The sequence below is a fragment of the Echinops telfairi genome, unplaced genomic scaffold (genome assembly GCF_000313985.2).
Source record: "Echinops telfairi isolate 266 unplaced genomic scaffold, ASM31398v2 ScPeMD7_3533;HRSCAF=4204_1, whole genome shotgun sequence".
In the NCBI taxonomy this organism is placed as follows: Eukaryota; Metazoa; Chordata; class Mammalia; order Afrosoricida; family Tenrecidae; genus Echinops; species Echinops telfairi.
This window is the reverse complement of record NW_022107432.1, coordinates 26,679,422-26,691,306: the sequence shown is the minus strand read 5'-3', so window position 1 is coordinate 26,691,306 and position 11,885 is coordinate 26,679,422. Positions and strand designations below refer to the sequence as shown.

The 11,885-nt window shown below is 53.6% G+C and overlaps 1 protein-coding gene across 4 annotated transcripts in view; it reads left to right on the top strand.

Moving 5' to 3' along the window:
* The window catches only part of DAAM2 (dishevelled associated activator of morphogenesis 2), a 140,701-nt gene that overhangs the window by 116,694 nt on the left and 12,122 nt on the right, over window positions 1-11,885 (top strand). For 2 of the 4 annotated variants that reach the window (XM_045294801.1, XM_045294799.1), the window contains exons 15-21: window positions 1,862-1,969; window positions 4,124-4,128; window positions 4,328-4,355; window positions 5,363-5,469; window positions 6,385-6,469; window positions 10,371-10,477; window positions 10,630-10,718. In XM_045294801.1, the coding sequence (XP_045150736.1) occupies window positions 1,862-1,969; window positions 4,124-4,128; window positions 4,328-4,355; window positions 5,363-5,469; window positions 6,385-6,469; window positions 10,371-10,477; window positions 10,630-10,718 (529 nt within the window). The remainder of the gene's footprint in view (window positions 1-1,861; window positions 1,970-4,123; window positions 4,129-4,327; window positions 4,356-5,362; window positions 5,470-6,384; window positions 6,470-10,370; window positions 10,478-10,629; window positions 10,719-11,885) is intronic. The other 2 variants (XM_045294800.1, XM_004710748.2) reach the window with 2 other exon arrangements.

The window sequence follows — 11,885 nt, the reverse complement described above, 5'->3', positions numbered from 1 at the left end:
CTGGTCAGATTTAGGATGTGGAGAAGAAGAGAAGTAGACAGATGTCTACCTGGCTCTAGATCTCTGTTACAACTCCACAAAGACCTCTGGTCCTTCTGGTAGTGGGGGAGGGGAGCGCAGGAGAGGGAGGTGGGGCGTGAAGAGTCAAGATCAGAAGCCCACTCTTTCTCTTCCCAGCCTTTTGCATCTCATTCTGGCCTCCTCCGGAGCTTTACCTCAATGGCCTTCAAGCCCTCCCCCTCCCCTCTCCCAATTCTGGATTCAGCTGTGAGGTGGGAGTTTCCCTGCAGTGCAGATTGTAGCCCCAGCCTTCCGCAGTCCACTCTTGCTTTAGTCATGGGCCCCCTTGCTCTACTAGAGTGCGTTCCCTGCCCAACTTCCCTCTGCCGCCCAGGGCTTTTCCACAACCCGCCTGGACCTCTGTCCCACGCAGGCCCCGCTGTGTGTCCTCATGCACACACACTCGCACTCACACACGCACTAGCTAGTTCTGCCATGAGAAGAATCCCTCGGTGTTAGCTTTGGCCCGCTGCCTGTATTCCTCGCAGCTCGGAGCTTCCCAGCCTCACATTCCCCAAGCGGGTCCCTGGCCTTCGGAAGGCCACAAGAATGTCCCTCCCCCTGGCCCCCACCCTTTTGGCCTAACCCTCCCTTTCCAGAGTTTAAGAAAATAAAAGTGAGTGAAAGGTATGTTTCTCCCTCCAGTCTTGCAGATGGGGGAGCTGTCAAAGGAGTAGGGAGCTGGAAGCAGGCTCTCTGGCCGCCCACCCCCCTTCCCGGCAGCCATAAAGGGGACAACAAAGCAAGGAGTTGCGTGAGGATCCTTGGATAGAGGGCTGAGGGCACACCGGGAGGGGCTCTGCTCTCTGTGCTCTGAGGATGTCATTGCCCAGTCGCCTCATGCTCTCTAAGCCAGGCCCTGGCTGTGAAATCCGGACGCTGGCCATGCCAACCCATCGGGACCCCATGTGATGGCAGAGAACTGGCCCATGGGGTTCCAGTGCTGAAGGAAGTAGACTATCACAGCCTTCTCCCCTGGAGCAGACGCTGGGATCAAACCATTGACCTTCCAGCCAGCAGCCGAGCGCTTACCTCCAGCGTCATCAGGGCTTCTTGTTATCCAACTGGGGGTGTTTTGTGCCCCGGCTAACAACTCCTTCCTAGATTCCTGGGGAGTGGACTCAACCCAAAGAGCTTAACCAGAGAATTAAGGGATTAAGCTGAGAGACCTTGAACTGTTGGCTCCTGGGCCCACCCCAACCATAGAGGATGAGTTCTTCCCTGGGGCTGACCAGTGGGCACTTGTGGTAGGGTCTTGTAACCTTTGGCACTTGCTCACATGCTGGGAGCATGGGAAAGTGGAAGGGAGACCTTTGGGAGAGAGACCGATGACGTCAGATAAAGGAGACTCTAAGCAGCCTGGATATATGTTCCTTCCAGTGAGTGACTCCAGCCAATGGCAGGAGCCAATTCCCTGCAGACCAGAGCCTTTGGAGGGAGCTGGGTGTGTGTTCTGCGCACATTGTGGGTTTGTGGGCTCTTTGGAGAGCACATATCCCCTCTCATCTAGGCCCACCCATCACACCAACACTCCCATTGCTTTCTGGGACATGCTTACATGTGGTGGCCCCACACAGACGGAAGAAGGGGGTTGTCTCTGGCTTTCATCCTGGAAGAGAGAAGATTGAACCTCCTTTCTCTAGAAGGTTGGGGTCTGAGGGGAGCAGAGACCCTCTTCTGAAGATCTAATAGCTTGTACCTTGCAGTGTGGGCAACTGGGAGTGTGAGGGGGTCAGGGGGGCGCTGAGTGTAGAGAAGGAGTTACCCAGCAGCCTTGGCATCTTCTCTGACTTGCTCGTAGGAGCGTGTCCCCGGTACCGTATGGAATGAGATGGATGACATGCAAATATTTCGGATTCTGGACCTAGAAGATTTTGAAAAAATGTTTTCAGCGTACCAAAGGCATCAGGTAAGACAGCATCCCCTCTGGTAGTCGCTTGGGCCATAGGTTGCCTCCTTTTTCGGCTTGATGTCCACATACATGCCTTGATCCCAAACCTAAGTCCCTTTTCCCTCCCTCCCTCCCTCTCTCCCTTTCCCCTCGTGACATCCTTCCCTCCATGTCAGTCGTTATTGAGGACATGGATCTGAATCAGGAGAGGGGAGGGCAATCCCACTGTGTTCATCAAGATGAGACTTTCTCCTTCTGGGAGAACCCTGGCTAAACCCCGAGCTTTGCTTTACAGCAGTGTTTCCCCAAGTGGGAAATACTGCCCCCACCCCCACCCCGGGATGCTAGAACAATCCAGGGGTTGCTGCAAATACCGGCAAATTATCCTGAGTTACGGGCTATATAGTTCAAAAGTTTTCATTGCCAGAAGGTGCTGAATAATTTTTTTTTCATCAAGGGAGTGGTAGGCCATTCACGTTGGGCACCTACGCTTTGCAGGCCCAGAGAGCAGGCGCAGCATGCCTGGCCTTCCAGGCGTAGAGCACGGAGGGCGAACAGGGCTGCCACGACACAGGACCTTCCCCAGGAAGGCCTCCAACTACGTGTGGGGACCACACAGTTGCCCCAAACGTTGCTTCTTGGACCTCTCCCTCAACTGAATATGATTCAGGAGGGGAGTTGGGGCCCAGCACATCGGGGAACCTTCCCACCGAGGCCACGGTGGGAATGACCGGCCTCGATGCTTCTATTTGCTTTCCCTCTGGCCTGCCTCGGGGAGGCTGTTTCCTCACTGCCTTGTGTTTTCCCTGGTTTGCTCTGCCCAGACTAGGAGTCCCGGTTTGGCGATTTCCCCACTGCCATTGCAGTCTGTGCCCTCCGGGGCCCCAGGCAGCCATGGACACTGTACTGTGACATGGCTCCCGCTGTTCTGGAGAGGTACCCCAGTCTGTTTGGGGCCAAGCCCAGACCCATGGAGGACCCTTTCCGAGAGCAGATAGGCTCGATGACCAATCCAGTTTGTTTTCATAAGGCATTGGCCATTGGGTTCTTGGGGCAAAGAGTTGAACACGGGTAATGCCTTGGGGTTCTAGAAAATGGTTCAGATCATTTCAATGTGAGGCCCGAAGGCATCTGATTCTCTCAGCCCAGAAACACGGTAGCCCCACACTCACATGCAACCAGTATGACCACAGGCAGAAGCTATGGCTGGTGGGTCCTGGAATGAACTCTTCTGAGCTTCTCAGGCTCCGGTGAATCACTGTTCCCCGGGGTCCCCTCGTGAGTGCTGGGTGGGGGAGGGATGTGTGCAAGGGTGTTTGTAGACTCTTCTCTCAGGCCAGGGCTGCAGGCCTTCCCATCCCAACTGGCCCCTGGCCCTGAGGTGGAGCTGGCGTGGGGGCCAGTGGGGATCCAGGGGGGTGTGGGATTTAAGCCCAGCTGGGTCTGGGACATCCCAGTTCGGTAAGTGGAGAAGAGCTGAGAATTAAATGGGCCCTGTTCTGTCCCCGTTCCGCTCTTGGAGGGCACCCAGTCAAACCCTTGGTTGGAGGGACTGGGTTGACCCAGCCACGGTCACCCGGCAGGCCAATGTCGAGTTCACAGCAGCAGAGCTGGGGAGACCCCAGAGGCTGTGCTGCCTCCTCTGTCTGCCTTGGGGGCTTGGGGGTGGGGTGGCAGGTAGGCTATGGCTGGCAGAGGTTCCAAGGGGCGGTGTTCTTCCTCCAGGCCCTCAGCAGGGCTTGAGTTGGTGGCCACACCCCCTCAGGAATGGTCAGGAAGGGAGGACCCAGGTGCTGGCTGCACCCCCTGCGACCCCCTAAAGGGCAAACCCAGGGTAGTGGGTAGGGGTGGCTCCTGCTCTTTCCCTGCCTGCTTCCTGGCAGAGGGCAAGGGCTAAGGGGTCACAGTCGGAGACCACGGCTTCCCTCAGCATCCGAGGCCATAACCCCAAAGCTTGCAGAAAATGCGTGGACAGATGGGCGCATCCTGGGGTGGCGAGACGCCTCTGCCCTCTCAGCAGATCTCCGGCGGAGGAGAGCGAAAAGCTGGGAGCCAGGCTATGGGTGGGGAGCTCAGGGGCCAGGTCTGTCTAGACCTGGGAGAGCTGGGCCCACTGGTGTCACTCGGGCAGGAGGAGCTCCACGTCGTCTGCCTTGACTGCATGCCTGCTAGGAGCCATGCTTGTTCAATGCTAACTGGTGTTCTCGCGGCAATCTTGCGGGTGGGGGCGGGGGGTGGGGGTCTCGTCTCATCCGAATGGATGGACAGAGTGGCTGCGGGGAGCTCCTGCCTGTCCTGCCGTTGTCAGGTCCCCAGACCTCATGGCTAACCCTGTGCATGTTTAATTCTCTGTTGGCTGTGGCTGCTGCCTGCGTAGGAGCCGATCACTAAGCCTTCTCAGCAGGTGAGTCATTCTTGGGGCTCTGGCCGCTACCCTGCTTTTAACCGCTCTCCTGGGATGCTGCCCTGCACAAGATCCCGAAGTGAATGCTGGTCCACCCCCTTCTTGCTTTATTATCCATCCTTTCATGGGGAGGTGGGGAGGGCCCCCAAAGAAAGAAGAAGGGAAGTACAGGGAGGCGGTGCAAGAGCCTCCTGCCCATCCGAACGTCCACTGGAGTGAAGAGAAACCTTCTAGGGTTCTTGTCTCGCCCACCAGACCGACAGCAGTGCCATCTTATATGGTTGTACAGGCTGGTCACTGCACGGTTGTGGGCACCATGCCCAAGGATGATGATGTGGTTGTCCAGTATTACAAAGTGCCCAAAATAAAAGCCAGCCTCTCGTCTACTTCCCCAGGTCCCCAATGAGAAGTGCGAACAGCTCTGATTTCTTAAGTACCCACCTGCTAGGACCCAGAGGAGAGAGCGCTGCATGGCATACTGCCTCTTCGTCATCGCCTTGCAAATCGTGGCAGCCTGTTACTCTCTCCAGAGTCCAGGAACCTGGACGTTAGGGGGGCTTAGAACCAGGTTCTCATCCTAAGCTTGGGAGATGCTCTGCCTAGGGCAATGGCAGTGGGGGCTGATTCTTTAGGGATGTGGTAAATCATATCACATTGCCCCAAAGCCACAGGCAATAGCCAGCCCATACCAGAACCTCCTCTTCTCCGCATTGATCTGAGAGGACAGTCTCTGAAAAGGGGGCTCCTCAGAAGCCCCACTGCAGCCCAGGGGAAGGTCACAGATGCCACTGTGAGCGGTGGCTCTCCACCACCTCCCCTAGTTCTTCTATCTTTTTCTTTTGCTCACGTGGCCTCGCTCTTCCCTTCTCTTACCCGCCTGCCCGCCCAAGCAGGGAGTGTTTCCAGGCTAGTAGGGTGCCGGTTTGTGGGGTGGTGGGGGACGCCAGAACACAATGGAAGCTTCCAGACGCCTCAGCCTGGCCACTTGGTTTATTTTTTTTTTGCAGAAGGAGTTGGGTTCCACGGAGGACATCTACCTGGCCTCCCGCAAGGTCAAAGAGCTCTCGGTCATTGACGGCCGCAGGGCCCAGAACTGCATCATCCTCCTGTCCAAGTACGCATTTGCCTTGCCTCTGTGGTCCCTGCCCCTGCATGGGTAGCTGGTGGTTGGGAGCAAAACAGGTGGTCAGACCTGAATGCCTTGGGGGAGGCGGCAACAGAGCAGTGGGGGTGATGGCGGTCTGGGCTCCCCTCTCTGTCCCTTTGGGATGTGGCGGGGAGGTGCACACTGGTCTAGAACCTTCTCCCTCCCGGGAGCCCACTCTCAGCAGCTGCGCAGAACTCTGCAGACAGGAAACTGCCCGATGGCAAGGCCAGCCTGGTCAGAGCCTGGCAGCTGCATTGCTCTAAGCCTGTGGAGAGCCCTGCTGGGCTCCAGCCCCCGGAGCAGCATGATCTCAGGCCAGAAGCATTTCCCGGGGCCTGCAGAACAAGCAGGGCAGTCTCTACGATAACAGCATGGCTTCTGTACAGGGCTGCAGCCCGAGCCTGGGCCAGAGGGGACTGCCCTCCCACTACTATTCTTGGTCTTGCCTCTAGCCACCCCTGGGACATTTTCCCTCCCCACCCTCCCACTAGGCCCCAGGCCTCAGTTGGTGAGGGAGATAGGGGGGCTGAGTTCTGCATTGCCAGGGGTCCCCGTGGGTAGGTCTCTGGAAGGGACAGGGAAGACCTGTTGAGTGGGAGGGAGGTGTGTTGGAGGAAGGGGGCTTCTCACCCTCCCCACCCGAGACAGCAAGACTAGCTGGAACAGCTGTGTGGGAGCTGGGGCTCTGTCTCTGATGGAGCCTCTTTGCAGAGACTCAGCTAGCTCCGGACAATGACTCGTATCAGTGTCATCTGAGAAGAGGCCCTGTCTGTGGGGGCCTGAGTTAACACTCCAAAGGAAGGCTGGGCTCTACCTTCCAGAGAAGAATGGGTGGGGAGCCTGGCCAGGCTGCTCAGAGAGGGGGTTGGGGTTTGACCCTAGACTGAAGCTCTCCAACGAGGAGATCCGCCAGGCCATCTTGAAGATGGATGAGCAAGAGGACCTGGCGAAGGACATGCTGGAGCAGGTGAGGACTCGGAACGGGGAGGGCGGGGAGCTGAAGCTAGGAGGCCGGCAGAATCAGCATGCAGAGGGCTGAGATTCTTAGGTCAGCAAGAAACTGGGCTTGGGGAGAAGGTTCATGGAGATGTCCTCAGGCCACCTGATCTGGAAGGAGGCCAATCAAATCTTTTTCAGGGGTTCTGGAGGCCCCTGGAAAGAGCCCTGAGGGTCTATCTATTGTGAGTTTCAAAATGAGGATGGTCTGCAGTCATGTCTCTCCCAAATCTCTCCCAGCCTGACTTGCATCCTTTGAGAGAAACTTAGAAGAGACCAAATAAAAACACTGGACCTCATTAAAATGAACTACTACTGTTCCCCAAAAGGCAAAGTTAAAAAGACTCAAAACCCCTGCCATCAAGTTGATTCTGACTCATAGTGACCCTACAGGACAGAATAGAACTTCCCCCTAGGGTTTCTGAGACTATACATTGTGACAGGAGTAGACAGCCTGCTCTTTCTCTTGAGGGGTGGCTGGTGCATTTGAACCTCTTACCTTGCAGTTAGCAGCCCAATGCTTAACCCACGATGTCACCCAAAACAACAACAACAACTCAGTGTGACTCATAGCAACCCACTAGGACAGGTAGAACTGCCCCTGTGGATTTCTGAGACTGTCACTCTGTAGAGGAGTAGAAAGCTTCATCTTTCTTCTGAGGAGCAGCTGGTGGTTTGGAACTACTGACCTTGTGGCTAGCAGTACAACGAGTAACCACTATACCACCAGCACTCCTTAAGAACACAGTCTCTAGAGTAAAAGGCAAGCCAATTCCTGGAAGAAAAAAGTGCAACAGAGGTAGTCCCTGTGGTTCGAGTTACCATGAACCACAGTTATGATCCTTTTTTGCTGGTCCATTTTCTTACTAGTAATAATATGTACAGGCAACAGTCCCTGGATTATGGACGGATCCCATTCCTAACTCTGTCTTAGAGTTGAATTTACACATGAAGGCACAACAGTTAGCTACAGTTCATAGCTAACTTCCATTAGTCAAACTTTTGTCTCCGTATGTAGTTAACCTTTCTAGGCACAAAACATTAAAGAACCACTTCCAGACACATTAAAACATCTTGAACATAGCAATCGTGTTTTGATATGTCACAAATGAGTGCCTGTGTAGTATTACGAAATATTATGTGTACCTCAAGCTTTTATTGTAATAGGCTTTCTGGAGGCAATTTGAAACTCCTGCTGGTCTTAAGTCAGAAGTCAATAACATGGTGATTGTCTCTACTAGCTACAGAGTTATAGCCCGTGATGTGCTGATGTTATCAGTCTCGCATGCTCACTCCAAGATGTTCCCAGATCCCACAGACAGATAAAGATCAGATGAGTAAAGATACCGATATTACAGGGCAATACTCATGAAAATGAAAGCAAATACGAGCAGTAAAGCCTTCAACTCGTGTGGAAGTACTGACTTCCAGTGGAGGCATCGGAAAGGCACCCCGTTGTAAATCAAGGACTACCTGTCCTTACGATATCTAGCAGAGGCCTTCTATCCAGAATATCTTCAAGTAGGTGAGAGAATGATAATCCACCCAAATTTTCAAATGAGCTGAAAGAGGATTTCCTAAGGTCCAATAAGCAAATGAAAAGGTGATGAATGTGAATAATCACCACCGAAAGTCACTGCAGCCGCAACCACCTAGCACCACAAGCACCAGAATGGCTGACACGAAGCACTGAGCCTGCCGAGCCTGGGCAAGGGTGTGACCCACCGGGGAGTCTCTCTTGGTCCCAATCACTCAGGCACACAATTTGGCAGTGCCTAATAAAACGGAACAGACACCTACACAATGGCCCGGGCGTACTACTCCGAGGTATTTGCCCAAGAGAAACCAGTACAAAGAGCCACTAACCAACAAACACGAGACTGAACAACCCAACTGCCCACCAAGGGAAAATAGAGCAATAGGCTGTAGTATTCCTACAGTAGACTCAGAAGATTAAAAACAACAACACCATATGGATGAATCGCAATGTAAGAAGTCAGGCACAAAATAGAATGTAAACAAGAGTCCATCGATAGGAAGTTCAAGGCCAAGGTCATTAATCTCAGATGATAGGACTCCGTTGAGAGGCTGTCTTGGGGGCAGGCAGGGTGCTATGCTGCAGTGGCAAAGGGGGCTTTCTGATAGATGGGACTCTTCTGTGTCTGAATCTGGATTGTGGCTCAGTGAGTACAAGATTGTGTCTAAGAATAAAGCATGCATTGGACAGCATGGCTAAAATGGATGTCTATGTAAGTTAGATCTCAGTCCTGGAGAATGACAAGGCTTTCTACTCCCATAAAGAGTTACAGGTTTAGCAGATCACAGGGGCCAGTTCTACCCTGTCCTACAGGGTCATGATGAGTCGGGATCAGCTCACGGGCAGTGGGGTTTGGTTGATATCTCAGTAAAACTGATTTAAAAAGAAAAAGGTCATCGAGTTGAATACTTATGAGGAATCCACTTCACCGTGTATGTAAGTCGTATCTCAAGCTAAGAAGGCAGAGCATGTCAGAGCCAGCGTCCCTGTCATTGCCCCAGTCAGATGAAGGAAACCAGGCTCTTTATTTAATTTTTTTGGCTTGCTTTTTTGCACCAAATTCTGTTTCTTTATTTGAATTAAAAGATCATTTTATTGGGGCAACAGCAATCTAGCTGAGAGGAATTACTAAGAGGTGGAAGAAGGGTGAGTGTGATGGTGGGAAAGGAGGAAGGTGAAAGGAAACAGAGGAAAGATCTAGGAAGTAAAGCTATGGAGAGAGGTATAAGCATAGGTGTGTACACATGTTAATACATTAGTTCATAAAAACAGGTATTGGCCTATGTACATATATTTATAGTGGATGGACTTTATTCTATGAACACTTTATTCTACCAACCTGGCATTCTGTGATGTCTCCCGGCATAATTGCTGAAGAAAAAATGGGTGCATAAGCAAATGAGGTGAAGAAAGCAGAAGATGCCTAGCTATCAAAAGATATACCGCCTGGGGTCTTAAAGGCTTGAAGTTAAATAAGCAATCATCTAGCAGAGAAGCAATAAGCCCACATGGAAGCACACTAGCCTGTGTGATCATGAGGTATTGATGGGATCAGGTAACAGGCATCAGAAGACCACAAACCAACCAACCAATAAAACCATATTTTTGAGAATGAGGAGGTTCTGAGCAGAGACCCAAAACCCATCTGTAGACTATGGGACATCCCCTCACAGAGGGAAGGGATGAGTCAACCAGGGCGCAGTATAGCACCAATGAAACACGCAATATTCCTCTCGTTCCTTGAGACTTCTTCACCCCCATTATCATAACCCCAGCCCTGCCTTTCACTGCAGGCTAGACCAGAGCATGTACACAGGTACAGATAAGCTATAAGAACTCAGGACACATGGAATCCAGGAACAGGAATGGGAGTAGCAATACTAGGAGGGGAGAGGGAAGGTGGGGAGAGGAGGGGAGGAAGGGGGAACCGATTGCGATGATGGACCCATAACCCCCCCCCCCCAAGGGGATGAACAACAGAAACTGTGGGGGAAGGGAGACCTTGGTTGGTGTGAGATATGAAAATAATAATAATTTATGATTTATCAAGGGGGTCATGAGGGTGCGGGGGGCGGGGGGGGGGGGGGAGAGGAGCTGATACTAAGGGCTCAATAGAAAGTAAATGTTTAGAAAATCATGATGGCAACATATGTACAAACATCATTGATACAATCGATGCATGGATTGTTCTAAGAGCTGTAGGAAACCAGGCTCTTTAAAGCCTCTCCCGCCCCGTCCTAAGGAGGGTCAGCATTTGGGCATGTCCTCTGTTGGGCTCTCCCTGTGTCTCATCTTCTCACCGCCTTCCTGTCTGACCTTCACCTGCCCTTCACAGCTCCTGAAGTTCATCCCAGAGAAGAGTGACGTTGACCTCCTGGAAGAGCACAAACACGAGATTGAGCGGATGGCCAGGGCCGACCGCTTCCTCTACGACATGAGCAGGTGGGCAGGGGACCCACGCGGCTCTACCCAGGGGGGAGTGGAGGGGGCCCGGCAGGCTCAATGGGAGGCAGCCTCCAAGTGAAATCTAGCACCAGCTCCTGGAGCTGGGGCAGCTGGGGGCCACCTCACCATGAGTCTCCCCACGCCCGCAGGATCGACCACTACCAGCAGCGCCTGCAGGCTCTCTTCTTCAAGAAGAAGTTCCAGGAGCGGCTGGCCGAGGCCAAGCCCAAAGTCGAAGGTAGGGCTGAGCACCTGGAGGAGGCAGCTGAGAGTGTCAGGGGTGGGGTGGAGGGTGGGGGGTGGGAGAGGACCAAGGACTGCACTTTCCTTAGCCTCTGCTCCAGAGAAAAACCAAAGTCCAGGACAAGTCAGAAACCATGGTTACTGTAACCCAAGGCACTTGTTTCTGTTGGCACGCACGCCAACCGTGTGAGGCTTTCCCACACCTCAGCAGGTGAACTCACTCAGGTGGGAGGTTCACCCCAGCAGGGGACAGACCGGGCATCTCCAAGAGTGACTGGGTAGGACACAATTCACCAGGCTTTCCAGCGCCCACGCGGCAGGGACTGAGTAGTCAGCTCATCCTTGTGGAGTTCGCAGAGCAGCTGGGGCACATGATTTGAAATGCGAGCGCTTCAGGCAGCAAGGAATTGGGCTGAGTGATGCCTGGCAGCTTCTGACATAGGGGAAGTTGGAGAATCTCCTCCCAAGACAGGCCTTCTCCAGATGAGACCTTTGCAATTTAATAAGCACCGTGTAACCCTCTCCCTGGGTTGGCTTCATTTGGTCCTCACTCCAACACTCTGGGTGGGGGCTGTTAGAACCCGTTTGCCTCAGTTCTCTCCTCTCTAAAATAGGGGTATGCTAGCTGCCAAGGTCTAGCTCTTGGGGGATGCTCGCACTAGGAACCTCTGAGTGATGCAAACAGTTACTGTGCTTGACACTAACCAAAAGGTTGGTGCTGAGAGCCCCTCCAGGTGCACCCAACTTGCCATCCTCAAAACCCAGTCTTCTCTCTGGTCCTGCATTACTCCCACATGGCATCTCCTGGGAGCCCTCTGTGGGGCTGGCAGAGGAGGAAGTGGGGAAAGGCTGGCCCTCAGGACAATGGGCAGACCTGCAGAGCCCTTGAGGGGGATGCGGGAGAGGCTGGAAGACCCACTGAGCGGCGACGGCCTGGGCAGAGAGAGGAACAAGCGAGCTTGTGTCCTGGAGGGTGAGGGTGCCAGTCTGGGGCAGAGCAGAGCACAGGCCCCCTCTGCTGGACACCAGGGCCACTCAACACTCCTGGGGATGGCCAGTCCAGAGAGGGGCCCTTTCTTGGTATCTGAAGAGCTATTGCTGGGAGGACTCTGGGAAGGAGCCTGAAAGGGCTAGGACCAGAGACCCTGCTGCCCCTCATATC